The sequence below is a fragment of the Arthrobotrys flagrans genome, assembly GCF_004000055.1.
Source record: "Arthrobotrys flagrans strain CBS H-5679 chromosome Unknown unitig_0, whole genome shotgun sequence".
Classification (NCBI taxonomy): domain Eukaryota; kingdom Fungi; phylum Ascomycota; class Orbiliomycetes; order Orbiliales; family Orbiliaceae; genus Arthrobotrys; species Arthrobotrys flagrans.
Genome location: NW_027137550.1, coordinates 5893321 through 5920810, shown reverse-complemented (window position 1 = coordinate 5920810; position 27490 = coordinate 5893321). Strand labels below are relative to the sequence as shown.

The window sequence follows — 27490 nt, the reverse complement described above, 5'->3', positions numbered from 1 at the left end:
TTCCGTAATTAATTTTAAATTATATTCTAACGACCGGATGAGAATTTAAATAGATGTCGTACGCTAAACCACCTAACGACTACCATGTAGACCTTTTGCCCATTATTTTCAAAATCTTGACAAACAAGATCTTGATCGAGTTTTCAGAATCTTGCTCAATTGACTGATAGTGGCCTCGCGAACCGGCCTCCCACGAAGCTGCGACACTGTGATGACCGATAGACACCCGATACAAATTTACAAACTAGATCGTTAAAAACGATCAACATTCTTGAAATATTTCGGCCTAACATCTGGTCGTTTGGATACCCCCACGAATCATCGAATATGCTATACGCTTCGGTACCATGCCATAGATACGCCGGCTTACGAGCGGGGAGTTTACAAATTTTCTTCGAAAGATCCCAAAGGTATCAAAATGAAACCGTGATATATAAAATCCATTAATCATACAAAGAGTTCCGTCATCCAAAGAGATCCTAATTTACCGTTTGGAAAACAAAAAAAATGCAATCACCTAGCACCTATCCCTACATATGCATATATGTCCATACTATACTACTGTAGTATAACCCTCTAAATTTACAATTTATTCCTCAACCACCTGTTGAAGAATTCCAAACTGCTCTCCGGCTGATCCATAGGAGTCATATGACCGGCCTGGTAGATCCTCAAGAAAGTAAGATGTCCGGAACTCTTGATCTGACCGACGCTCTTTCCGCTATCGGCCATCTTGAAATCCTGGAGCTCAACCTGATTGAAAGCAGCCTTTCCAGGCCACTCCAAAGCCTCGGTCCAAGCGTGGTTTCCAAGCCAGTTGCAAATGAAATCAGCATCACCGGCATAGATAAGAACGGGGATTTCCTTGAGAAGATCCGGAACAAGTCTATGGTACGGCTTCATCCAGTCACCGGCGAACAAGAAGTTCCTGTTGATATCGAAGTTGCAGGAATCATAGCTATCGATTTCGGCACCGACGGCATCGATAACACTCTTTTTATTCAAGAATTCGGAAATCCAGCCGAGGTCGGGGTAGCAGAGGTTGGAGCTATCCTTGCAAGGTCCACGGATATCGTAGACGTTGGTGCCGGTGCGTTGGTACGGTCCCATCATGACGTTGTTGCAGTAGATGGAAGCTGGAACGCAGGACCAGACGCTCTCGGATTCGTAGCAGCCGGAGATCATGCTAGCGCAACGCGGGTAGGCGTTCTTCATACCCTCGCACTGAGACTCGTCAAGAACGGCTGGGTAGCCACCCTTTCCGCAGGCCATGGGTTCGTAGTATTCGTATTGGGTGAGCCCATCGGTGAGACCGTTTCCGATGAGGATGGACTTCAAGTTGATGTTGCGATCCTTGTGGGAGAGGATCTCGTGGGCGAAGACGGGGATGTAGTGACCGGCGTAGGATTCACCAGAAATGTGGAAGTCTTGCTCGGCGTATTCGGGGAATTGCTTGAAGAACAGGGAGAGGAGGGCATAAACATCCTTGCCGGCGGCGACGGTGTTGGAAACCTGGGATCCGGAGTAGGAGTAGCCGACGTTGACGGGTTGGTCGAGGAAGATGACGGAAGCATTGTTGTTCCATGAGGATGGGTTGAACTTGAGCTCGCCGTTCTTGGTGATGGAGGATGGTCCGAGCTCCATGAAGAGACCGGTGAGGGAGGAGCACCCCGGGCCACCATTGAGCCAAAGGACGACAGGGTCATCCTTGGGATTGGAACGGGATTCGAAGAACCCTATGCGGTGAGGCTTTGTTAGTTACCCGGTTACATTCCAAGCGCGTCATTTTTCATATCCGTTAGACGAATCCGGAGGAATCCGAGACTCGGTTCTTGGTTTCACTTACAGTAGAACAAATGCTTGTCGTTCTCCTCGTCATCCAAGTATCCGCTGTATTGCTTGACACCGGGGTCAACTCCGAGCTTGGATGGATCGACCTTCTTGCCTCGGAGTTTGTAGTGTGCCAGGTCGTCATCAAGCTTGCCATCATCCATGATGCTGACTTCATCACCGGAGACGTGGAAATCCCAGTGGCTTCGTGGTCTCTTGGTGTGCTTCTTCGGCGAAGACTTGATGGAGATCTGGTCTAGCTTACGAGGGAGCATATCCTCAACCTCAGCCCAGAGATCACGGGTGGCCTGCGGTAGAGCCTTGATGGCATCCGCGACGCTGTCGACGACAGCGGCGATTGGGCTCTCGGGAGTAGTGTGGTGATGGCCATGACGTTCCCGGCCGACATCAGCACCGAGAGGAATCTGGTTGCCGACGCCCGGATGAGCGAGCGTCAAGGCTGGCAGCAGCGCGGCGGCTGCAAGAGCGTACTTCATGGTGATGACGACACTCTTTGTTTGGGGGAGAGACGGTGGTGGTTTATCTGGTTTACGTGAACGGAGTATTTAAAATGGTGACTGTGACTGCTCTCCCGAAGAAACGGCAGAGGCGAGATGGGGAGGGAAAGGAAAGGAAGGAAGTTTTGGAAACGTAGGACGGGCGCGCCTTTTTAAATATAAATGGCTGGCGACGTACCACCGTTGGATTCCTCCGATGCGTGAGCAAGGCGATCCGCAGCAATCCTTCGCTGTTATCTCTCACCCTCTCATGCTCTCTCACACACGTAGCTTAGCGTAGGAGAGCAGCCGGCACTAACGCTGATGCAGCTAGCCCGGTCTTGCTACACCGCAGGTTTCGGCACCCGATACGACCCAGGTACCTCCGCTCGCATGACTGTTTGCCCGACCGATGAGGTAACAGCTTGGTATCCCTGGTCTGACCGGGGCCAGCTGGAGCTACATCTGGGCACGCATGTACTTTCCAGGGGTCACAAAAACAACCAGCCTCTTTGGGGTTTTATCATGTGCAGACCAGTACAGACCAGCTGGGCGGGCAGTCGGGCGCCACCGAGTCCTAGTTTCTTGTCCTTGTGCCTCCGTTTACGATCGTATATTTAGAGGCTGTAGCATATGCGGATGGTAATCAAGAAACCCAATTTCGGTCGTGGATCTCCAAGGTAGATAAGCAAGTATAGGTAGGAACAGATATAAAAAGGCGGATAAAACGCGTGGTCCGCGCACGCAACTTCGAATTCAAATTCGTCGCGGTTTCGTTATTGCATTTTTCGTCAGCAAAAAACCAAGGCAGGGGGGAGAACGGGTATCAAAGGCTGGCCTCGAATCCATCAAAGGCAACAGATGCAAATGTTCAAGTGCAACTTCATGCTTCACCAAAAAAAAAAAAACACCACTTATGATCATGAACGGGAAAAGAGAAAACGGGAAGAAACAAAAAACAGGATGAAGTCAAAACGCCATTCAAAAATCACAGTTCGCTCAACCAAACGGGCTTATGCTCATCTTGCCCAGCCCTTCGTGTGCTTCGAGTATATAACTCGATCTTTTCGACCTTGTTCCGCTTGTTGTACCATTCTGATTGGTATTGGCCGGGATCGCGACCGGTGACGACAATACTGTCGGACTCTGAGAGAAGCCCGGAGAGACAGCTCGTCGTTTAATGATGGATGGGGGTTCAAATTGAATTTCATCATCATCTCGTCGCCGCTTGAGTTTCCTAACCTCGGGGCTACGACTGATTGGAGAATTCACCATGGAATCCGTTCCCATCTGCAGAAAGAAAGTTAGCTTAAACTCTCGATTTGGATCAAGGGGATATATGCAGCGGAACATACAATTATATCACCATCTGGATTCATCCTAAACCCCATAAAGCCACCCGGACTTGACGACTCTAGAGTTCCCCAGTAACCTGAGTTTCTCTGAGCCGCCGACTTGAATGAAGGGCCACCGGCTTCGTCTTCCGTATCTTCGAATACCAATGGATTGTCATCCTCTGCCTGCGCATTCAACACCGGTGTTTGGGGGACAGTCCTGGTGTCTTCCTCGTCATCATCTTCTCGCAACTGCCTTTGAATCGCAGCCTCAATTCTCATTTCGGCATCAACAGGTGCGGCTTCTTCTATGAGCGCAGCCTTGACACGTTGGAAATGCTTGGGCTTAGGCTGCAACAGGTCAGCAATTGACAATCAAGCCAAGAGGGTGTTTTCGGAATGCCTACCAGTAGATTCCCTCTCCTGACAACCGGCCTGCGTACCGCATCCAATTGCTTCCCGGTCGCTCCCTCCGCTTTCGTATCCTCGCTCGCCCCATTACCACTCATGAGTCCTATCTTTTTCATTGCTTGGGATATCGACTGTCGCCGCTGTGCTAGCATATCACTCAACTGGCTCCCGAAATAGCCACCCGAAGCAGGTTTCTTGATCTCTCCGTTCGGTGGGGTGGTCGGGGATGGAGAAGCTAACGAAGTACTGGATGCCGACGCCGAGCTCGAACTCTGCCTCGATCTACCCTTCCCTCTCAGTCTTGTCATATGTCGTCGGTTTAGTAGAGCCGAGCTGTTGAATATATCATTCGTACCGCTGGAACTAGGTAGCGAAGGTCCAAACTGGGAATGCGCACTACCCAATTCCATTTCATCGTCACCTGATGATGAAGAGTCGGAGCTGGAGTCGGATTGAACACGTGAGTCGGCCAGCATTGACGAAAGCATACCACCTGCTCCTCCTCCACCGGTATACATGGCGATCGGAGAGTCGAGACCACGACGAGGGATTGGCATGCTGGGTGTCAAAGGCGACGAATCAGGAGAGTCGGCGACGAAGGAGTGGTGGAGAGAGGTACAGGAACGTGTGAAATCGAGGCGAGGCCGTCGAACGGTAGAGAAGCCGAGTGCAGGATCGAGATAGGGAGGCAGAGGTTGAGTTTGCGATGGTAGTTGAAGCGATAGGCCACGAGGTAAGGAGGGACGGGTCGGAGTGAAGGGAGCAACGGGTGGCGGTTGATCAAGAGGACCGAAAGCCGAAGTCGAAGTCGAAGTCGTATCAGAAGCAGTGTTGGTAAATGTCGGAGAGGTAGCAGATTGGGTCGATAGCGTGAAAGGTTTGATCGGAGGAGGGAATGATGTCGAAGAGGGGTCTGGAAAGGCCGATGCCAACGCTGTCGTCTTGTTGACAGGATGCGACAGGCTTCTGGAATGATTCGATATCATATTCACAGATGGAGAGCCTCTATTGTTTGCGACGGCCAACTTCCCCCCTTCGCTCAATTTCCGGGAATGCTCATTAATGCCATTTCTTGGAGTCGATGTGGCGGTGGTGGAGATGGTGTTGAGGGAAGGAGGGCGAGTGCTCTGAATGGATCGGGCAGCCGACGATGTTTCATCGGCCATGGTTCGGTAGGTCAATCAGAGCTGGCCGGGTGAGTCCTGACTAATCGAAGCTGTCCGTCCGTCCTGTCAATCAGCAACGCTAGTTGCGTTTGTTCTATCCCGTTTGTCCTTTGAAGCTGGGAATGAATGGACCGCAGCAGGCCTAAAAAATCCTGATTTCGGTCGCCAGGCGTCGGATATGGTAATCTAAATTTTTCTTCGCTCTTTTTTTATTTATGAAATCTTGTTTTCTTCGCTTCCTCAGAAGGTCTTGAGGTTCTAGAATGCGGTTCCGGCACTGCTTTGTCGGGGTTCGAGGTTTTAGGTCGGTGGAGTGATGTTGATGCGATGAGGTTGAGGTTGGGAGCAGAAAGATGAGGGAGAGGAGGAAGACAAGAAGTCCAGCGCAGTTGCAGCGCAGTGCAGTGCAGCGGTACACCGGATGGGGGGGCATGGGATTGCCGGTGCCACACACACACGACCGAGTTCCAAGTCCCAGTTTGGCTCCCATCTGGCTCGCATCCTGCCGAACAAAGAACCTGCTGTATGACACCGAAAGCAGCAGCTGGAATTGCATGCATCCGTCCAGCATCCATGTTATTTTGTAAATTCTGTTTCTTTCATTTGTTTCGAGAGACTATAATTCTGGTGTTGGTAGACCGCTTTGGATCCAACATCCAACAGCAGCCAACACAGACCTCATGTTCTAGCCCCGTACCTATTATCCATCCATGCTATCCAGCTGCAAGCAGATACTCGACAAGGATGTGTTTGACAATAGTAGCCTCCAGGCTTTGTTCACATCTGACTCTATTGTTCATTTGCCAAGGTCGACTCGACTCATGCCTGAAACTAGGATCGTATGTTGTACTATTGAATATGATATCACAAACCCCGTATCGTGCATTCCGATGGCGATATTAATGTGGGCCGGAGATGAATATCTTAACCAAGGTCTGGACGTATAAACCCGACGCTAGCATTATGGCCCAAGGCGAGCATTTACCCACCGATACCCCTCCGAACCAATCGCCTCTCGTTCTTGATCTTCAATTGACACCGAGCCTGGCTCCCACCCCCGTCAAAGCATAGCTCCCATTCCAACGGCAATGATGCCCGTTTTGCGTACTTCGTATCCTCTGCGTCACTACTAATCCAAGAGTAACCATGCTTCAAGATGACATTCGCTCGAACGATAAACGTCCCCCACCCGAGCCTTCGGACCGAATATGGTGCCTTCCATTTAACAAGTCTTGGTTTCTTGAATGTTTCATGCTATAGTATTCAGCATCATCGTTTCCAAATAAACTTTTTAAAAGAGAAGAACATACCAACAATATCTCGACCTCGTTAACCACACTCGTATCCGAAATCTTCACAAAAAACTCCCAATCAAACAACGCTCTCTCATCCTCTGGCGGAACAACCGTATTCCCAATATAGACCGTCAAAGTCTCAATGCGAACTTCCTTCGCCTCTTCTTCCGCCACGGACTCCTCCTCCCTTTTCTCGTACATCTCCGGATACTTCGTTTTCAACCTATCTTCCATCTCCAGCGACCTTTTCGCCGATGTCATAGTTCGACACATGGGACATTTTGCTTGTATACCCGCCGCTACAAAGTCTTCGGGCCGTTCGTTCAACGGGACAACGGTCATCTGTGAAGTTACCGAAACATCGGCCCATTCGGTCATGCAGAGTTCGCAGAGCGTGTGAGAACATTCTGTGATGACGGGTCGGTGAAGGAGTTGGCGACATATCGGGCAGAGGTCGTCGTCGTCCTCGATATCGACTTCTAGAGGCTTGTGGTCTTCGGAGGCCATCGTGGTATTTATATTTCTTCGATTTTGGGGGGGATGATCCCTAGTATTATGTAGGAATTGACGGTTTGAATGAGACTTTCGTGTGAATTCATGCAATTAAGCTTAAACTGGAGGAAAGACGAGCTTTGTGGACCGGATCCTGCGATCTCACCCCTGTTCAGGCGTTGTCTTTGTGGCACCGCATCTTTCGGTAAACTTTCCGAAACAGGCTTCCAAACTACCTACCCGGAGAACATGTAGCCCACCGACAAATATTCAAACACCCCTTCCTATAAACCCCAACCCAACCGCAGCCTCTTCATCAGCATCTCCCTCGTGGCCGTATACGTATCCTTTGCCTGCAGCCGCTGCCAATCGTCATTTGAATTTGTGATGGAGAAATTTCGTTCGTGTGGATGTTCACAATCTTGAAGTATTTGTCAATTCAGATAGAGGAAAGATTGACAATGGAAAGAAATCCAACCTTTTCTTTTGCCCGAGGCTATTTTGCCCCAATAACAGAGAAATATAATATCACATCCGCTTTAAATCTTCTTTATGCACCTTCCGCGAAGCTGAGGTATTATGCACCGCACGGAATCCAGCGGTTTTAAACTTCCAACGGGGATTTTGTGTTGAAAACTGGAGACGAGGAAATAAGGTATATATCTCTGTATTCCGTATGCTCCAAAGGGGATAGTCTTCGTAAGGTCACAGGCCGGACTTTGCGAGAACATCACAATCAACCCCAGGCGCGACGGCACAACCATCGGTGAGAGATCAATAACTCGGTATATCTTCATTCACATGATCATGGGACGGTGCGAACATTAACGGCTACGCAAATAAAAAACGAGACCGCATAATGACCTGCTTGGAATTCTAGCTCCGCCGAACAAAAAAACAAAAAGCGTAAAAGCTTAAAAAAAAAAAGAGCTAAGACTCGATAAAAAGAGACGCACTCAGCCTACATCGACAAAAACCCCGGTGAGAATACATGACCAACGCCGATAGCTAGAGGGGAGGGGGAAAGAACGATAGAAATGGAAAGCGAAAAACTCCAAAAATCCGACCATTGTGTGAATCAGTTCGCCAATGTTGTACATTTTTCTCCTAGCCAAGAGAGTTATATCGGTGAAGGGTAATAGAATATAAAACTACTCCCAATCTTCTTCATCGCTTTCTTCCTGCTGTTGGACGGTTAGTTATTTAGTTCGTACGGTCTCCAATTCGGAACGTAGACATACCTTGGCCTGTTTCTTTGGCGGCGATCCCGAGGCGTTGGATGGGGCACCGGAAACAACATCGTAGCTAGCTTCGCTGTCCGGCTGCGACATTATATCGGCTGGCTTCGATTTTGCGCGTAAGGTGTCCGATGATGGCTTTTGGGTCGGCTTTGGGATTGCCTTTCCAGCGGCAGCTGTTGCGGCTGGTTTGGTTTCCTCTTCCTCGCTTTCGTCCTCTTCATCATCGTCCTCTTCATCGTCATCTTCCTCGTCGTCGTCGTCGTCATCTTCCTCATCGCTATCCTCTTCCCACCCGACTTCCTCTTCCTCATTGGCAGCAACTACAAAAACTGATTAGCATGGGGCGATCAAAGGAAAAAAGTGATTTTGCATACCCTTCAGCAACTCCTTCCTCTTCTGCTCCTCAGCATCAAGCTCTCCCCTCAAAAAGTAATACCTCTTCCAGAATTCCTCATAAGGGACTTCCCCTGGAACCAGCTTCTCCATAGAACTTCTCAATTCGGGATACGTCTCAAGATCCTTGGCGATTTGTTCTGTCTTCTTTTCCGCCGAAAAGCTAGCGGCCCACTCGGCCGCATACTTTGGCGACCTAGGATCCGACTTGAAATTATCGAGATTCGTGTGAAGTAGATGTAGCTGAGCATCCAGACGGGTAGTACTATCAACACCGAATTAGCACGCTATTTAAAAAAAAAAACTTCCTCTCTTTTACCAAGTTTATAGGCAAAGACTCACTGTATCGGCCTCTTATTATCCTCTGACCCCTTCGTCTCGAACAAAACATCCTGCTTCTCGGCCTTCTCAGCAGCCGCCTTCTCTTCCTCCGTCGGTGGCGCAATCGTCACAGCATCTCTCAGGAAATTCCCAAGATTCGCCCCCACCTTTGCCAAATAAGCATCGGCAGCATCCTCCGCCTTCTGTACTTCCGTAATACCCTTGATAGCCTCTGCCCTCAGTCTTGCAATCAGATTCGCCGTAGCCTGCGGTGCTTCCCCAGCCTTGGCACCAGCGGCAGATGACTCCCCGACTTCTTCCTCGTTGCTAGCTTCCGGGATGGCCTCGGGTGCTTTGTTACTCGTACTCAAAGCTCTGGATCTGGTAACCACGGCTTCACGTAAACCCGTCCATCCCTTTTGAGCCTGTTCGCTTCGACTAGCATATTCGGTCTTCGTAGCATCGTAGTAAACCTCCCCTTGCTTCTTGACGGTTTCGAAGATAGCACCGAAGCGAGCGCCCCAGGCGGTACTTTGGATGGTTTTGTAAGCCTCGTCGAATTCAGAGGAGAGGGATTGTTGGCGGCGATGGGCAGTTGAGGATTGAGTTGGTGTCTGGGCACGGTCGTCGTCGTTGTTGGGCGTGCTTTGGTGTCGCGGGAGGTTTTCCTCCGTGATATGATCGTATGCGAAATCCATGATTTTATTCCCGGAAGCCTTTGGAATAAAGGAGAAAGGCCGAGTAGTTCCTAACGGGCTGGCTAGCTGGATCTATAGGCAAGCTTGGCTGCTTCTTCCGGTGATAGCAAACAACAGCGTAGAACCAAGGAGCTCGAGATGAAAAAGAACCGATGAAGCTGAAGTCTATCCGCTATGGTACGAAGGCTATGGTATGGATATGCGTGCTTCCATTCGAAGAACGTGGATGAGGTAGTCGATGGATTATGAGTGTGCAGATGGGAAGAAAGAAAGAGAGGAAGAAGGGAAGGACGAGGTTTGGGTGGTTGGCTGGCTAGCGTGCGGGTTAAGTTGGACAGGCGATTGGCGGGGTCGCCAAATGCCCGCAAACGCAGCCACGCCACTTTGCAAGTTATTACATTCCTGTCAACTGCTTCTAACCCCATTAATATTCGACCTCAGTTATATAATACAGAAGCCATGATAATAGCAAAGACTGTATTAGGATATAATTAGATTTATGGCAAGTGTTCGTAATCATGCATTTCAACTATCGTACACATGATGCCTCTAATATGATGTTGATATCCCCACATATATACAGTTCCCCTCATATATTATTATATACACACCCCTGGCCTGTTCTCGAGACCGACTTGTAAAGATACTGGTGATCGCAAGTCAAATAGAAGGAGAGGATTCACTCGAACCGACTCGCCCTCTCCATCTTCTTCCTCTCTTTATTCGGCCTATAATGCGCCGTATAATCCGTATCCTTATTCCTCATGAAATTCTTCGCCCTGGGTGCCTCCCCCCTCACTCCGACTATATTCGTCAACGTATTCCTCTTCGGCCTAAAGCTCATTCCTTCGAGACTAACCTCCCCTTCCCCTAGATGTTCCCTATCGAGCTTCCTTGGCCGTCTCTGCATCTCCTCGGTTCCAAACTTCTCCCACCGTCCAATCCTCCCACCGCCCAATGTCAACTTCTTCTCCTGCGGCTTCTCCTTCTCGACTTTAGTCTTCATTTCAAGCCCCCTAATCTTTTCGATCAATGTCGCTTGTTTTGGATCTCCCTTTCGGCTGTTGAAGTACTCGTTGATGTACTTGTGAATCTTCTGCCGCGAACCTTCAACCCAATCCGCAAATTCCTTATCCGCCTTGCCGAGTTTATGCTTATACATCCTACTCAGGATGGCATCCGAAAGCGAAACCATCTCTTGACAACATTCCAAATCCTTTGCAATCTTCTCGATCGATTTATTCGTAGGTTCGATAAGCTTGTGAATATTGAACAGCCCCGGTCCAATCTTCATCCAAGCTTGTCTCATAGCTCTAACATCTTCGGTCACTGTAGCCGTTCGAATGAACGCTATCAGAACCTTAGATGTCACATCGATAGCCTCCCGTTGCATGAGATCCAGTATTCTGAACGCATCGTTGAAGCCCGCAATTTTCTTATTCCTTCTACACCCATTCATCGCAATGAAGAATAGATTCTGGTTCAGCTCGACCCCCTTCTTGATCATTTCCTGCACAACAGCAAGACAACCCGCGGAGTCACCCTGCATGGATAAACATCTCATGCGGCCATGGTAGTTATCGCGATCCGGGAGGACATTGTAGCTTTCCGTAATAAGATCCCAGTAGTTCGCCGCAGTGTCGTACGCCCTTAGTGATAGACAAGCTTCGAGAATGACCGAAAGTCCGTTGTTCCGAATTGGTGGTTTCTCAGCCGGAATTTGAGAAGTAATCAGTGAAGCCGTACCATCCACCCCAGCCGTATTGATACCCAAGATCGGTTCATCCGTATCCCTTTCCCCTTCTTCGACTTCAACTTCCTCCGCGAACCCTTCCTCGACTTCAACCTCCTCTGCGAACCCTTCCTCGACTTCATCTCTACGCCCCTTCGCCCCAACAGCCTTAATAGCATCTCCAATCCTCCCCTTCAAATCCGCCGTCATAGCCTTCCTCCCTTGTTCAACCTCCTCTAGGTCCTCTTCCACCTCTTTCTTCCCCTTATCCCTAATCGGCAACAACTTTCTCGCCTTCGTCCCAATCTTCGGAATCAACCTGGGCACCCCAAAAACATCCTGACACAAACTAAGCACCTCATCCCAATCCTCCGGCTTCACACTCTTCAACAACAACCTCGCCATAGCACACCCAAGCCCTTCATCCATCTCCAATGCTCCATTCTGCCATTTCAAAAGTATATTCTCCCATAACTCCCTCCCCTCCATAATACTCCTATCCAGCAACCCGGGTTCAATGCTATTCCTAATCCCATTCAACAACGTCGTGTACGTCAACGTATCCGCCTGCCCCCTCCCTTTATCCGGTATCCTCTCAGCAATATCCCACATAGCATCAACATCCTTCGCCTGCGCACAAACCTTCAACGCAGCATTGGTATGCATGGTTGATGCTTTAACCGTACTCGAAGGCGCAGTAAGTGAATAATAAACCGTCAAAGCCCTTCCCAACGCACTAGGCATAGTAGCAGCGTTATCCGCCAACCCATTGAGTAATCGTAGATAAGTATACGAATCAGGTTTTACCCCTCTCTTCTTCATTTCGTTATAATGCTTCATAGCAGCTTGGATGTTCCCCCGTTTTAACTTCCATTCGATAACGTGGTTCCATGCGACTACCAAATCGGTACGCCCATACCGACTGGTAAGTTCTCGAAGCATATCGATTGATTCTTCGTGTTCTTGGTTTGTGCCGTTAAGTGCTTTTAGCACCGTCTGTGCGATCTTCGAGGCATCTATTTTTTTGTCTTTGACCCGGGTTATCTTGAGCTCTTTGGCATCGAAGAGACCGCCGCCTACTTTTTCGCCTTCGCCAAACGAAGGACGGGTTTCGACTGCATCGCGGGAACGAGGACCGGCATCGAAACGTCGTTCGGAAAGCGTTTTTTGGCCACCGCGGGTAAGTGGTTTTCCACGTTTATCGACCGCTGTGGATGGAGGAGCTGTAAAGGATGTAGTAGGGCGACGGGTGACTCTACCCCGCCCTGGATGGTGGTATTGACGGCGGGCGATCAGTTGGGAGATTGTGATGGTGGGGCTAGGGTAACCGTGGGAGGAGAGGACTGCGTTGTATGCTCGATTGAGGCATTGTGGGCAGCGAGTTCGAAGCATGGGAGCCAGAAGTACTGATATAATCTTTAAATCCTATGATAATCCAAAAGAAACAATAAAATATCGTACTGAACTAGAATATGGAGATGTTGAAGTTTTGCAGTGGTGGTAGTTTGAGTAAAGGAAATTTTTTTGTTCGTCGCAGAAACTAAAAAAAATTTAGGTCGCAGGAAAAGCGGCAATCGACGAGGGTCTACGCCAAGCCTTGGCCAATCAATGCGGCTCTACGGAGGGTTTCTATACACTCGGTCTACGGACGAACTTTCTTAAAAGTTAAGCTTATCATTCTTGTGAAGAACACGGAAATCTATCTACCATGGACAACCGTAAAGCAAATTATAAAAAGGAAAAGAAGTTACAGTTATCTGATAGATCGTAAGAAAGGGGGGAAAGAACACCATTGCAACCGTTAGACACCACTACCCACCCGTGCATCCAGCGAATGAGAAGATATACCGAGAGAAGAAGAGAGAAGAATCTGAGTGGAAGACCCTCCCTTGTGCTAGTAGGGGATAAAGTAATGTGTATTTGGGGGAGAAAGTATTTAGCATTGGGGACAGAGAAGCAGTTCCGCGGGGAAAGAAAGAATAAACGCCTGAGCAATGGAACCGACATGAGGAGTTAACAGTCACTATTCGTCAGAAAACCGTAGAACAAAAGAGAGCAAATCCGGGGGAAAGAGAGACGGGAGCGTAAAGAAAGTCATGGCAAGTGGGGAGGATTTAAGAAAGGTGGAAAGCACCGGATCCTTCATGGACAGCGGTGTGGAGGCGCTGCCTGAGAACTTCAATGCAAGTGTAGTCAGGGAGTTTGAGATAGTTGACGCAAGTCATGACACTGGGCAGGTAGTCATCCGACACCAATGGGGGCTCGCTAGGTTTGCAGACAACTGTGAACATGGGGGTAAGGTTTTTGAAGCCTGTACATGATCTGTTAGCCTATAATCTAACCCTATGAGATGTGAACTGTACGTACCTCCAATCGGGAGCTTCGGGCTACCAGTGACAAATTGAAGGAATTCTCGTCGTTGCTGCAAGTTGAATTCACTCATAACCTGCAAGAGATTGCGAACAGACTTGCTGTCCATGTTGAACCCGTGATCCGCTTTGATCGAATCCATCAATGCTACGGGTACCAATCGATTAGTTTCCGATCCTGCAATGAATGATTGAGGTGACTTACTCTCAAGCGACCAATCCTCCTCTACACGACCGAACATCATAACCAACTCGTCTGGTGTAAACGCCTTCAGGGCTGCGTAGGGGAAGACTTGCGAGAACCCAGATCTAAACGCATCGACCTGTCGCTGGACACCGGTTCCCAAGGTCAAATCAATTACTTTGTCAACATAATCACCAACATTGTTGATAGTGACCGCCTTTTCTGCCCCACCCTTGATAAGTTCGATATTTGGATATCCAGGGAGGGTAAAGTCTAAGGCCAAATCATCAACAGTGACGCCTTCGACACGAATCTCAGACAAAAGAACATTTCTGTCGGCGGCTGGAAGTTCCTTCATCTCATCAACGACACTCTTAGCAACAGCAAACTTCCTCAAGAGATTCAAAGACTGCGCAAGTCCCTTGTCAACTGTCTTCACAGCTCCAAAGGATGGAGCAACGGCCTCGGCATCATCGCCACCTCGGAAAAAGTTGGAGTTGAAAGAAATATCGATGAGTCTGGAGTCGAGCATGGCACGGGCGACAAACTTCCCGAGTATCTTAAAGCGTTGGAGGACCCTCTTTCCGGCCTCCGACTCAGCATATTTGGCATCCATTGGAGCTGGAAACAAGCCCTGGGCTCCAAAAGTATACTCTTTGTCGGTATCGGCGAAAGAGTCTCCTTCACGCCACATGTTCTGGGTCTTCCTGGCGAACTCACGGGAAACGCTGGAGTAGAACTCGAGGGTAGGTCCCAATCCGGTACCAACTTCCTCGAAATACTCAACTTCAAGAACGCTGGGTGAGGCACCATAGAGCTCCATAACCTTAACTGCAGAATCGAATATCCTGTTTCTCGAGATTCTGACCTTCTGTCGTTGGAGACGGCCGAGGAACGGTCGATTCTCATCTCGTCGATCACGGCCTCCTTCATTTGCAGTCGCGCTTTGCCATCTATTCATAGATCTAGAATATCCAAACGAAGTTGATTGCAGGAACAAGAACCTCGTCTCGAATGGGAAGAGGAATGGATAGTAACGAGCAAGATCCTCACTCCAGGATGGGAGGCAGGAGCTGGCCACGATCAAAGGTTCTTCCAACTGACGATTCAATTTGGCCGTTAGCTTGGTGTTGACGAATTGACTGAGCGCAGGAAGGTGACGGGGTCTGGAGCTTTCATGTTCTCCGGAAAAGACATCGTCGAGGTTGGAATTGAGCGAGTGAAGGATGCTGAGGAGGTGAAGAATCGAAGCAGTGGTTTTATTCTTCTCGACGGAGAGGGGAATACCGGATGCAGCCTGGGAAGACTCGGCGACAGGCGAGAGTGAGGATTCAGCTGGTGCTGGGCCACTCGCGCGGCGGAATTTGATGGTGTATGTAGATGACCAAACCGAGCGATGGCTCTCACCTTCCTCCGGTCTGTTGGGCAGATGGACAGCTCCGTAGATAGTGGTATCGTTAGAAAGAACACGATCACCGATGCTGAATTCGATATGCCAATCTGTTGGAGTTCCAGCAGCGGCAGCGTACGAAATCGGTCGAGCGTTAGCAAGAGCTGTATGTGAAGAAAGACCGCCGACGGGAGTGCCAGAGCCTCTATCGCGGCTGGGAGTGCCCACAGGGGTGGCAACCTTAGTACCATCCTCCTTGCGTGCCGTCACCTTGCCGCCAGCGAGCTCCATATTAACAGCACCAGGTTCCGAGCCCGGTGAATCCGCCATTTCCTCGTCGAGATCTTCCAACAAAGCGTTCATATCATCCATGTCCTCCTGCTCGCTCATCTGGCGCTCGTCTTGGCATTCAAGTTGTTCCTCGGCTGCCAGTGCCTCTCGGACAGCCTTGGGGAGCTTGTCCTTCTTCGTAGGTGTCTTGAGGGCGTCTCCGGAGCTCTCGGCCTGTGGGGTTTCCTCGGTCTTCTTCGTTCGTGTGGATCGACTTGACTTCTTGGTTCTAGTTGAGGCAGATAATCCATCGGGGTTACTCGGGCCAGCTGCAGAACTGGAGGCAGCGGCGGCAAAGGCAGCCAAAGCGTTCGCGAGATGACCGCCACGTTCGGCTCTCGATATCCTAGGCTGTTCTGAAAGGGCAATTCTCGGGCGAAGATAGTCATCCAGTGCTTTAAAGGTAGCGATGGCGTGAATAGAGACCATAATGTTCCGATACGCTTTTGGTATCTCCGAGTTCTCGTCTGCGACAAGCTTCAAACGTAGCTGTTTAGCGAGCATCGATGCCGGACTACGGTTACCGTCATATGCATTGTGATGAACGGTGTTGACCTCGAAATGTTCGCTTCGACTGAGCAGTTCCTGGAGCTTCGCAACGAGAACAGAGAAGGGAGAATTGCCATCTTTAGGATCGGTTTGGCCCATAAAAACCTCGAGGAATTCGCGGCGGAGCGCGCTCTTGCGTCCTGCGGGCTCACCAGTCAACACATTCAACAAACCCTCTACCAACATCGAGTGTGACAGCTCAAAGCTAGAAATTGATGTAAGCGAGTTTGTATTCTGGAAGTATCCCGCAAGCTCCTTGAAAACATCCTTCGGCTTGTTCGACCCTTCCAATGCTCCGACTAGGTCACGGATAGTCTTCAAGACCCTCTCGGCCTCTTTCTTAGCGGCGCCATCGATATCCTTGTCATGTTCTTCGATAAAGGTTCGTGCTCTGACGATTATCCATTGGTCGATGGTCAAGCTGGCAGGAGCTGCGAGGCGGCGAAGGGAGGATGATTCGGAGGCTTCGGAGGATTCTTCATCCTCACGAGTTTCTTCGTTCTCATTTTCATCCTCGCCCTCGCTCTTATTCGAGGTATCCGTATTGGTATCGACATCCTTCATAGTCTGTTCAGGAACAGATTCAGGAGCAAGTTCAGAAGAATCCTTATCATCCCTCATCGCATCCTCGTCCTCTTCATCGTCTTCCTCCTCATCGCTATTTTCTGGAATCTCAAAGGGCTGTTCTGCCAACTTTCTAATCTCGGAAACAACACCCTCGCGGTGGAAATGGTATCGATAAATGTCGGGTAAACGACGAAGAAGGAGCTCTGAGACCTGGAGGGCGCCAGCGACAACCGATGGGTGATCCTTTTGGGAAAGTATCGAAGCCAGGAAAGATGCGTATTGGACGTTAGAAAGCGCATCTTTGAGCAAGTCGACTTCCAGATTGACAATCATCTTTAGCTGACAGCTCAGAACCTTCTGTCGGACTTGTAGATTAACGGTGCTGAGGTACGTGTCGGTGAGAGTCGGAAGGAGCACAATAGCGAAGGATCGTAGCTCTCCCTGACACGACTTAAGAAGGGCAATTCGCTTTTCGTTAAGCTGGGGATCATCTGGCGAAGGCCGATGGCTTTGGAACTCGGGGACACCGGGAACACCGAAGATTTCATCTATTTTGTCAGCATGGTACCCAAAAACGGCCGCGGAAAGAGGCTTACCCTGAGGAAGGCATGGGAGTAGCTCGCTGATAACGTTGAGGGTTTCGGTGACCTGCTCCTTCGGTCGATGGATAAGAGCCTGCATGGTCATCACTCGGTCGACCTTGAGGGCAAAATCGACGGTTGCAGCAGGAGGGGAGACACCAGTCATAATCTGGTAGAGGGTCTCCGTAACATTCATTTTAAACATGGCCACTGACAAGCTAGGACTCGTTCTAGCGAGGATGCTAAGAACACGTAGGAACTGGGTATAAATGTGCGGTCCGACCAAATTCGTAATCCCGGGTAGGAGCAACTGAAGAATAGCCCGAAGGAGGTCTTCGGACACGAGCTCCTCTAGTTTCTCTGGCAAATGTTTGAAGCTCTCCACAATCCTAGAGATACACAAGCATCCTTGCTCCACAACCTTTTGGTCGCTACTATTGAGAACACCAAGCAGAATAGGCATTACATCTCGCACCGTGGGGAAGGAGTCTTCGGGGATGTTTCGGCAGCAGTTTGCCGCAGTGGTCACAGCGGTTCTCTGAACATTGGTGGAAAAGAAGTCCAGGAAGTTTAAACATGCGACTAAGCCGCCTTCACGTATGATAGACGTTGGGTACTCATGGGATATCTTTTCCAAAGTCTATAGGTTAGAAAAATATACCGGGTTAGCATCATAGGGTCCTTGGTTCAGTTTAAGTTCAATGAAATCAGAAAAAAAAGGCGTCAGGCGCTCAGAACGAACACTTAGGGCTTGCTCAGCAAGGTCGATATATTGAATCTCAAGAAGTTTTTGGCACAGGACGGGCACAGCTCCTCCGTAGACGACATTAGAGGTCGCGGATGGGAGTGCTTCCATAAGATTAGCAAGGCAGCGACAAGCCAAGAGCATCAGCTCCGGATTCTCTACGCCGAACATGTCCGGCTCGCTCATGATGGACACAAGCTCCTTAACAAATTGGTCTGTGGGGATGTTTCCAGATAAGCTATCCTCGTTCGCCATTAACAGGATCTCTGATAGTTCTTGCAGGGCTAACATCTGAATCGTGATGTCTTCCTTGTTCTTAAGGTTGTTCAAGATATCCCGAAGGCGGGAAGGAATTCCGGATAGCATGCCGCTCAGAGCCCTCATCGACTGCGAGAGAGACCTATGGGAGAATCCTTCGTACATGTCGTCTTCATCTACTTCCCGATCGTAGTCCTCGTTGTTTCGTCCCTCGTCTTCTTCCTCCTCTGCAGGCGGTTCTGCAGGCGGAAGTTCGTCGCCCATGTCTTCGTCTTCATCCTCTTCCGGATGATTATCCTTATCGTCCTTGTTATCAGTCGTCTTCACTTCGGCAGCAACGGCAGCAGCTTTGCTCTCATTATTTTCCTTCCTTTTCGATTTTCTCGTGGGCGGTGTGGGGGTGGTGGGGACTTGCGGTTCGGGTTTCTTCTCGCTTGCCTGGCGCTTCAAGCTCTGGGAACGTCCAGCACTGGAGGGAGTGCCGGTCGCCTGCTTCTTAGAACGAGTTGATTTTCGAGTCGTAGGTGTCTCAGGAGTTTCGACCGGTGAAGATGTGCTTGGTACCTCGCCCTTGCTGATAAATCGACAATTTGTGTGAGTGAAAATTTCCTTAAATATGGGGGAGGACTATATAAGTACATACCTGCTAGCATCCATCTCGAAGTCGTCAGACAGGCGAGATCGCTTCCTAGCGGAACGCGTGACTGGCTTCGAGGGTGTCGATGTAGATGATTCGGCTGGAGATGGCTGGTCTGGCAGTCCTCTGGTTCGTGGACGTTTGGTGGGAGTAGATTCGTCGAGAGGTGGTTGGGGGATGACGTCTATGTCCTGGGAGATCGAGACCAACTTGCGTTTCGAGTGCCGGCGTGCTCTAGGACTGGCCTGCGACGATGGTTGGCCGGGAGAAGCCGCGGACGTCGAGGGAGCGTCTTCGGGGGAGACGGTTGGAGGCTGAGAGGAATCTGCCGAGTGTCTGCCAGCTGTAGACCTAGTCTGTCTGCGACCCTGCATGAGAATTAAAGATCCCTCTCTGACAGTATTGCTCTAGCAGAACCGACAGAGCACTTTTTTTTTGGGTGGTTTGTTTTTCCGGTACAAGTGGAGTGTGTGATATGATGGCTATATGGTTAACAGATTAAAGTAGAAAAAGCAAAGTAAGAAATAGATTGGGGGTGATGGTGATTCGGGCGAACCAGTCTGGGATCTAGGAGAGTGGTGGAGTGGCAGGAGGAGGAGGAGGAGGATGAGGATTGAAGCCGAGTCAGGATGAGGTGAGGCCTAAACGGTTGGGTTGGAAAGAAGGCAAAGAAAACAAGGCAAGAAAATATGCAAACCAGCTGGCACCGGACAGAATTAAAAATAAAAAAAAGGAACCAAAGAGTTAGGACGGACAAGACAGGACGGGACGAGACGAGAGTGAGAAGTCAAACGGAGGCTGGGAATATTAATTAAGCAATCTCCAGGCAACGGAACCTGATCAGGGCTTCGTTACTGTTCGGGAATGGGGTGGAAGGAGGTGTCGATGTCGGGATTGAGGTTGAGAGATTGGGGATATGGAGAATTGTGATAAAAGAAAGTGGCCAGTGCAGGGAAGGGCAGTCAATGGTGGGGTTCATGCAAGTCATAGAAATATAATACGGAACTAACCAACGTAATTCGTAACCAACAAGTCAATCCGACCGACCGAGATATTTAAGTCATAGATGGATTTCGATCACGAAGCTTCGAAGAATAAAGAATATCTACTCGAATAGGAACGTACCTATCAAGTCGATATCGCGATATCGCCAGATTGAGATCGATAAAGCGCAGACGATAACATAAAAAAGGCGACGGTTCAGTCTGAAGAGGTTGTTTGTTCCGATATAAATCGTTATTACCAAGTCGTCATTGAGGTTATGACGGAATATCAGCATTACTAATATATATCTCGATTTGCCTACATGCATTAACTGCTACCGTGCTCACAAATAACCTCCGACGGTTTGTGTTTCTCGTAGCGCTGATATCAAGCCAGCTACGACAGTTAATTCAACGTTTATGGATAGAATCATGACAATAGGCCGGTACTTACAATTAAATGGCAAACATGTCCGTTTACGATGTTCTCAATCCCTTGATCAAGGCAATCGATATCGCAATCAAACCAAAGCACGAAGATAGATTACCTTTGTTTGACACTCGACTTCGCAGGGCCGACAGGGCTGTCCTTCGGAACTGCATAACTGCATCTAAATCCTTGCATTTTCAACATGACCGCTCGCACAACATGGTAGCCTCGATCACAGGATCCTCGGTGTCGCATTCTCGAACATTTCCCAGCTGGCCCATCGGAATGTCATCGCATCTACCGTCGATGGGTGCGGCTGCGCACGCGGGTATCGAAATCGATTTCCATATTCGGATCCCCGGACCAATAAAATTTGACAGAAAACGCCCCGAGTCCGACATATGATAACAACTCCACAATAATACCCAAAACGATTTTATTATATATTAGGCGAGCTGGTATATCTAAATTATAAAATAGCAGTAAGCCACGGTGCGCAATATTTCTGCATTCCTTCGATTCTCTAGCCTCTTCAAAATCGAAAGCTCCGCTCCAAAAAACCACAAGCAACACTTACAACATTGGAGAAATCCAACTTTCATCATTTATATATACAGCATGCCTTCAAACTTTGCTCGCACACCAATTGCAATCCACGGCCTTAAGGGATTAACAAAAACGAATCAAAAAATCCGTTATTTCGGGTGAAGACAAAAAATTCGGCAATTCGTGGTCACCCCGCTCAGTTTCCATCTCACCGGTGCCCAGAAGTTCGTACCGTCTTCCGTTCCCTCGATCTTCCTAGGATCCCTGCCGCGAAACTAATACTCTTTAAACTTGTGAAATTAATTCGCAAAAGGAGAAATCATCCATGCGCGTATCCACACATGGGTACCAGGAAAACGAACGAACACGGTATGCATACGGATAGCAAAATGCTTATTATCACTTTCGAATGAACGAGAAATTGACAAATCCTTCGATCATGGTGCGGTGGATTACGCTCGGAGTCGCGGATATACTCATTAGTTCGAATTAGTCATCATTCGATCGCGACATTCGCGCTTCCTGGAAGCATTTTATTATCTTTAATCTAACTTCAAAACCTACTCCGCCCGGGGAGGCCATACAATTGCATTTTCATTAATTTCGCTCTCTGTATTACCGTGATTAAATTTCAAGATATTTACGAGTGCCGTCGCCATCTTGGCCATCACTTCGCAGGTTTCCGGCCGTATTCGCCTTCTTGCAGCCGGTTTTGAGGAACCACAATCACAAGGCTGGCGTCGGCGGTTTAAGGGAAAATCGGATCTGGGATGGATTTTAAACGGTTTTGATAAAGCTCTCACCGATAAAGCTGCATAAGGAGAAGGCTTCCATTACAATTTCAGAACGCACATGCCTTTTGCCAATCTTTTTTTCTTTTCTTTTTTTCTTAAAAAGAAAGGGGATGTGGGGAGAAAGAAGTGGATCACGGTGGCCTTGTAGCCTCGAGGCTAGTCGTCTTGTTAAGAGGCGTCGAGAAAAGTCTAATTATGAGAATGCGTCGAGGAGCAGTTTCGGGACGTTAGCTGTTGGATATTGTGTGTTGTGGTCTGGTTATAAACTACAGGAATTGGCAACCGAGGCTCCGTATCATGATCCTCTCGAAGAAATTCTAGCAATGCCATGCAAGGTAAGGAACTAATTGAGAGGAAGCCAAGTTACTTCCTAGCTCGAGTAAAATATCCAAATTGGAACCAGAACTTAGCCGTGCATTCGAGTTCATGGCTCCCAGTACCCCGGTGCAATAATTATAAGCTTGCAATTGCGCAAGACCGAGACAAATGCTCCTCTGTAGCTATAGATCCAGCTTTCGAAGCTGAGTCCGGACAGACCCAAAACAAAACCCGGTACCCCGGTTTCCACTAACCGATTGACCAATATAGCCATTAAAGAATTCCCGAAGAAAAAAAAATAAGTATGGCCGTAGTCACGAGATAATAGCGACCCCAGCTCTAGTGTGTACAGCGCATCAAGTGCCAGCCTCTTATATCTTACGTAACTCATAACCGAACGAACAAAAAAAAAAATATAGATTCTAGAATCCCCAAATACCACCTTCCGGGGTTATCTGGAAACATCCACGTAGACAAATCATGTGCAGCTATGTCCCGGCCAAAAATGGCTATTCTTCAAGATAGCGCTAGATTTCGGGTTATAATCCCGAGAACAATGAGCTATAGCGAGAGGCGGGCAGAAAAAAGGCCTTTGAGGCAAACTCCCGCATGCGCAATCATTCTGATTCTCATACCACCTAAGAATAAATTAAATTTTCAACCAAAGAACACAAAATAAGAGTAAAACATTTTACAAAAAAAAAAAAACCTTTTCTATAAGCTAAGTTCACAGCCTTTTTTTTAACTTTTACGTTCCGGCCGACGGAAGGGTCCAAGTGTGGTGGCGTGTGGCGGATCATGGATTCCGGGTGTGCTTCCCATGTCTTTTCTTAAGCTGCACGACAGGACAGGGTTAAGTTAACCGGCTTAAGCGGGCAAGCCCAGCGGGAGAGCATCGTGAACTTATTTTATTCTAGAACGTTAACTTTTTTTTTTTTGCAGGATGTCTCTGCAGGTTGGTCAAATAGGGAAATCGGAAACCTCAACACCATGGCCTGACCATTCTTTTCGTCCGGAGATGTTGCATCCCGACTTTTCTTCCGACATTATCCACCACCACCGCCCACCACGGATTAAGCAAAGCGAGGCGGTAAGAAAAAAAAAAAGAATAAGGCGGTTGGAAAGCGACGGCGAGTTCCCTACTACTCCCCCTTTTTCTCTCTTGTGCTCCAATTCAAAGGGCGGGAATGCAACGGAGAGCGAAAACCCCTAGCTGCTTTGAGAGAAAAACTTTTCGGCGTGGCGGACTATACACAGCTATTCGCTGGTACTGCCAGCCAATTTTGCACGCCCGTCGGCCGGAACTCTCGCTCGTTTCCGCCCCGTGTCCTCGTGAGCGCTCTTGCGCCTGGGATATCGGGAAATAGATCTACAACGGCCGTCAGCAGCTCTTTTCTTGATAATGGAGTTTGGTAAATTCACCCCCGGGGAATTCAACTGAATGGGTACCTCGGACCCATAGAGTTGGGAGAGCTCGAGTCTCGAACTCGTCAGCCCCCCTTGTCTAGCTAGGTACTTAGCTAGACTGCATATGCAATATGCAAGAGAAGCTTCTTCATGTTCTATAGACAAGCAATTGCTACCGAGTAATGGGGTCGGTCTCAGATCAATTGATCGACTCTGAATGGACAGCCCCTCGTCTTCCTCCCGAAAAGGAACCATTGAAGCTCTAGAAGCTTATCTATTTCTGGACCCACCTTGCAATTAGACAGGAAACAAAAAAAAAGACTTCAAAAAGTAAAGTTGACAGAGAAGGACCTCGAAACAGAGGAATTCGGCGAATTCGATAGGCTCCACTTTTAAGATGTTTTTTCTTTTTCTTCTCCTTCACTCTCTTTCCTTTTCGAAGTGGGGAGTATGGTTTTTTGAGGTGTAGATTGGAGAGAGAATTTAGGCTCAGGAAGACTGTCAGATGACCTTCCTTTCGCTGACCAGCCGATGGGAAACTCGGGGAGAAGATCTAATTTGAAGGCTTCCAGGTGATTGGAGAACTTTCGAATTGTCACAGAAATCGGTATTGCTTAACCGGACTGGGCGCAATTTTATAGTACCGTGGGGGGAAAGTGAAGAACAATATGTTATGATTCAAAGAAAAATTATAATTCCAATTGCCAATGGAAAGAAAACTTGAAGCTTAGAAAGAAAATAGTAGGAAATAACAAAGCATAGAAAAGTGTCAAGTATTCCGTCGGTTGCCTCGAACACAATTATTGTAGCATCGACCGAGCCATAATCTCACACACGATGTAATAAGAAAAATATAACGATGCGGTGGGTGACAGATAACGTTAAAATTGACACACATCGTCGTGCGTTTAAGCTACCCGACCCCGGCTTCCTTATTGGTTTGTTCAGACCGTCGCTTTGGGTTCACGATGTTCCTGTTGAGCCTCTTCCCGATTGGGACACCTCCATCACATAACCCTCCTCTCGGCTTGTATTCGAGTATCTAACTTAACTGCCTGCGATCGCGATTCGATCGCATAAATTGTCGTCGAATGATGCCTTGTGGGTGATACGGAGTCATATCATCGGTGATATGATATCAGTCTGGTTGGCAAAAAACAGAAAAGGGCCGAGGCGTCGACGATTATCCCTCGAGAGCCTAACGTAGCTCTCACCACCACCCAGCATTTGCGGACCCGAGCCCTCGAGCCGTGGATCGTAGATGAGTTTTCAATTGACAATATGGTGAGTACTTTGACAGAAGTACCGTGCGAAAAGTGTTTCGCCATCGCCAGGCTTCCATTGGCAATTGTCTGTGCGAGAAGCATGAATATGCAAATGATACTCGAGGTGCATATCGGCAAGCCGTTCGCTTTTGGGCTTCGTCTCCCTCGCTGCACTCCCTCAAGAAGAGTCGGTAGCACTGCGTGGGATTTCGATCGAAATGTCCACGGGGGATCGTTCGTTAATAGTCTGGACCAGACGGAAACCAGGGTATGCATGGCAAATACCGGGGTGGCATTCCTTTTTCTCGATTTGGGTTTGTTCGGTGTTCGGCCACTACTGCGAGAAATCTAGCGAGCTCGAAGGAAGCAAAGCAAAGTTGTCTTACCTCCTCTCGCTTCCTCTCTCTCTCTCCGCCATATGCATCTGTGAATATTTTATTTTTATTTTTCGGGAGGGGAGCGTGTGAAGGGCGGGCAAAGTTGGGGGAAAAGTAAAGTATATAAGATGGCGGGCACCCTTCTTACTATAATACACATCCAGGCACAGGACATCTCCTCCATCATAGCTTTCAGAGCATATAAAAAAACAAAACCTGTGTTCGACATCTCTCCAGTTGATTGATATCACCATCTTTTTCTAATTCTCCTCCATCATCGGCTTCACTGCTTCTCTCTGATCGCACACTCGCCGGATCGTCCGGCTCCGTTGTTTCCACTTGACCTCTGCTTGTCGGCCAATTCCCACTCTTTCTCCCTCGACCACTTTTATAACCTCCTACCACCCCAAATATCACCTTCCCCATCACCAGCCACCTACCCACCACCGTTTATCCCTTTACGATATCCTCCTCATCCAAGATGCCAATGGCCGACGAAATCATCCAGCCGACTTCCTCTGTCGCGGCCGAGCCACAACTTCAACAAGACCGGCCCGCTAACCTCGCCGAGGTCTCAGCGAGACCTCAAATCGTCGCACCATCTCGCAAGAACACTCACGGCGTCGTCTGTGGGCCGGTTCCACATATCCTCGATGCAGCAACAGGTCTAACCCCAACTCTCCAAAAATTCCGTCTAGACGGTAAAGTCGCTGTCGTCACCGGTGGCGCTCGAGGATTAGGGTTCAACATGGCATCAGCTCTCTGCGAATGCGGTGTAAGGGGCATCGCGATCCTCGATATTCTCCAAGAACACGGCGACGATGCCATCGCTCTTCTTCATCAGAAGTACGGTGTCGCAGCTGCATTTTATAAAATCGATGTCCGTGACGAAGAAGCCGTCCGTGACGTCATCGCTTCCGTTCAGATCCACCTCGGATCTGTTGATATCATGCTCTGCTCGGCCGGTATTGCAGACTCGAACATAAGGGCTGAGGAATACCCGCTCGATAAATTCCGACGCTTGATTGACATCAACCTCACCGGCTCTTTCATCTGCGCCCAGGCAGCTGCCCGTGCCATGATCAGCAAGGGTAACGGTGGAAGCATCATCTTTATTGCTTCCATGTCCGGCCACATTGTCAACTACCCACAACAGCAGGCCTGTTACAACGCCTCGAAGGCCGCTGTCATCCAACTGATGAAGAGTTTGGCCGCGGAATGGGCCCAATACGGCATCAGATGCAACAGTATCTCGCCAGGATACATGGACACCGCGTTAAACCGTGTCCCAGCCTTAGATGCCCAGAAGACGATCTGGAAGAGCAGGACTCCACAGGAGAGACTTGGAAATGTCGACGAACTGAATAACACAGCCGTCTTCTTGGCCAGCGAGGCGAGTTCGTTCATGACCGGGTCGGACTTGCTCATCGATGGTGGATATTGTTGTTGGTAGATGTGGAACGAGACCGTAGATATTTTGGAAAGATTTCTTTTCATTCTCCCCCCCTCTCTGTTTATTTTGGAACGGAAAGGAGGGAAGTTTCGTGTGCCCGTCCCTGCTACAGCCTAGCACGCTCTAGCCTGACCTGACCTGGCCTTTATTACTGTCCCTATCACTACGGACAAGTCTCTTTAAAAAGCTATTAAAGCATTTGCGGTTGGAGTTTCTCTTCTTTCTTTCTTGCTATAAGGGGTTCACCCAAAAATAATCGATCAATACCTCTGGATGACTTCCTTCTACTACTACTACTACTACTACTACTACTACTACTACTACTACTACTACTACTACTACTACTACTATTACTACCTAATTTCTTTTTTCTTTTTTTCTTTTATACCTGGGAGGGAAAAGATGGAGACGAGGCGTTTTTCTGAAATCGGCGGAATTACAAAAGGATGTTTACTACTGTTTACTACCTACTATTACTGTTGTTTTCTACTGTTACCGTTACGAAATGTTGTATTCTGGACTCTGGTTTTATGTTCTTTTCTAACCTTTTTGTTTGCTTTTGCATTCCTTTATAACAAAAGAAACACACTTTAATGAAATGAAAGTCATGATTTTAATTCAATCGCCTTGCGCTCGTAAGAGGCGGGTCTGGATGGCTACTTGAGCAAGCACCTGGGTAGGCGTGCCCCCGGCAGTGTATACCCGATGTTGAGAGATTCACCTTGTGTAAACCGGTATCGAAAAACAAAAAAACGGCTGCTACACCCAGGCATAGCCATAGAATTGTACACAAGAAAAGAAAAGGAAAAAGACGAACACAAGCTATGTAAAAACCACGTATAGAAAAAACAACATGAATGCTACAAAAGAAACTCTCCCTGGTCGCTAGTTACTTCA

General features: G+C 48.6%; 7 protein-coding genes across 7 annotated transcripts; 1 reads left to right on the top strand and 6 right to left on the bottom strand.

The window, feature by feature from the left end:
- Nucleotides 1–582: 582 nt before the first annotated feature.
- Nucleotides 583–2327, bottom strand: DFL_004745 (uncharacterized protein; the record flags this gene model as incomplete). The annotated part of the gene is made up of 2 exons (XM_067633891.1): nucleotides 583–1736; nucleotides 1847–2327. The coding sequence occupies 2 exons, from the start codon at nucleotides 2325–2327 to the stop codon at nucleotides 583–585; spliced, it is 1635 nt and encodes a 544-aa protein (XP_067492015.1).
- A 999-nt stretch (nucleotides 2328–3326) lies between these two features.
- Nucleotides 3327–5238, bottom strand: DFL_004744 (uncharacterized protein; the record flags this gene model as incomplete). The annotated part of the gene is made up of 3 exons (XM_067633890.1): nucleotides 3327–3617; nucleotides 3683–4012; nucleotides 4069–5238. The coding sequence occupies 3 exons, from the start codon at nucleotides 5236–5238 to the stop codon at nucleotides 3327–3329; spliced, it is 1791 nt and encodes a 596-aa protein (XP_067492014.1).
- Nucleotides 5239–6219: 981 nt separating this feature from the next.
- Nucleotides 6220–7040, bottom strand: DFL_004743 (uncharacterized protein; the record flags this gene model as incomplete). Its single annotated transcript, XM_067633889.1, has 2 exons — nucleotides 6220–6492; nucleotides 6549–7040. The coding sequence occupies 2 exons, from the start codon at nucleotides 7038–7040 to the stop codon at nucleotides 6220–6222; spliced, it is 765 nt and encodes a 254-aa protein (XP_067492013.1).
- A 1136-nt stretch (nucleotides 7041–8176) lies between these two features.
- Nucleotides 8177–9678, bottom strand: DFL_004742 (uncharacterized protein; the record flags this gene model as incomplete). The annotated part of the gene is made up of 4 exons (XM_067633888.1): nucleotides 8177–8209; nucleotides 8267–8586; nucleotides 8641–8924; nucleotides 9002–9678. 4 exons carry the CDS (start codon nucleotides 9676–9678, stop codon nucleotides 8177–8179), a joined length of 1314 nt encoding a protein of 437 aa, XP_067492012.1.
- A 679-nt stretch (nucleotides 9679–10357) lies between these two features.
- On the bottom strand, nucleotides 10358–12802 carry DFL_004741 (uncharacterized protein; the record flags this gene model as incomplete). Its single annotated transcript, XM_067633887.1, has 1 exon — nucleotides 10358–12802. One exon carries the CDS (start codon nucleotides 12800–12802, stop codon nucleotides 10358–10360), a length of 2445 nt encoding a protein of 814 aa, XP_067492011.1.
- A 722-nt stretch (nucleotides 12803–13524) lies between these two features.
- DFL_004740 (uncharacterized protein) lies at nucleotides 13525–19394 on the bottom strand (the record flags this gene model as incomplete). Its single annotated transcript, XM_067633886.1, has 6 exons — nucleotides 13525–13721; nucleotides 13778–13927; nucleotides 13985–17347; nucleotides 17396–18020; nucleotides 18123–18957; nucleotides 19027–19394. 6 exons carry the CDS (start codon nucleotides 19392–19394, stop codon nucleotides 13525–13527), a joined length of 5538 nt encoding a protein of 1845 aa, XP_067492010.1.
- A 6227-nt stretch (nucleotides 19395–25621) lies between these two features.
- Nucleotides 25622–26593, top strand: DFL_004739 (uncharacterized protein; the record flags this gene model as incomplete). Its single annotated transcript, XM_067633884.1, has 1 exon — nucleotides 25622–26593. One exon carries the CDS (start codon nucleotides 25622–25624, stop codon nucleotides 26591–26593), a length of 972 nt encoding a protein of 323 aa, XP_067492009.1.
- Between the last annotated feature and the right edge of the window lie 897 nt (nucleotides 26594–27490).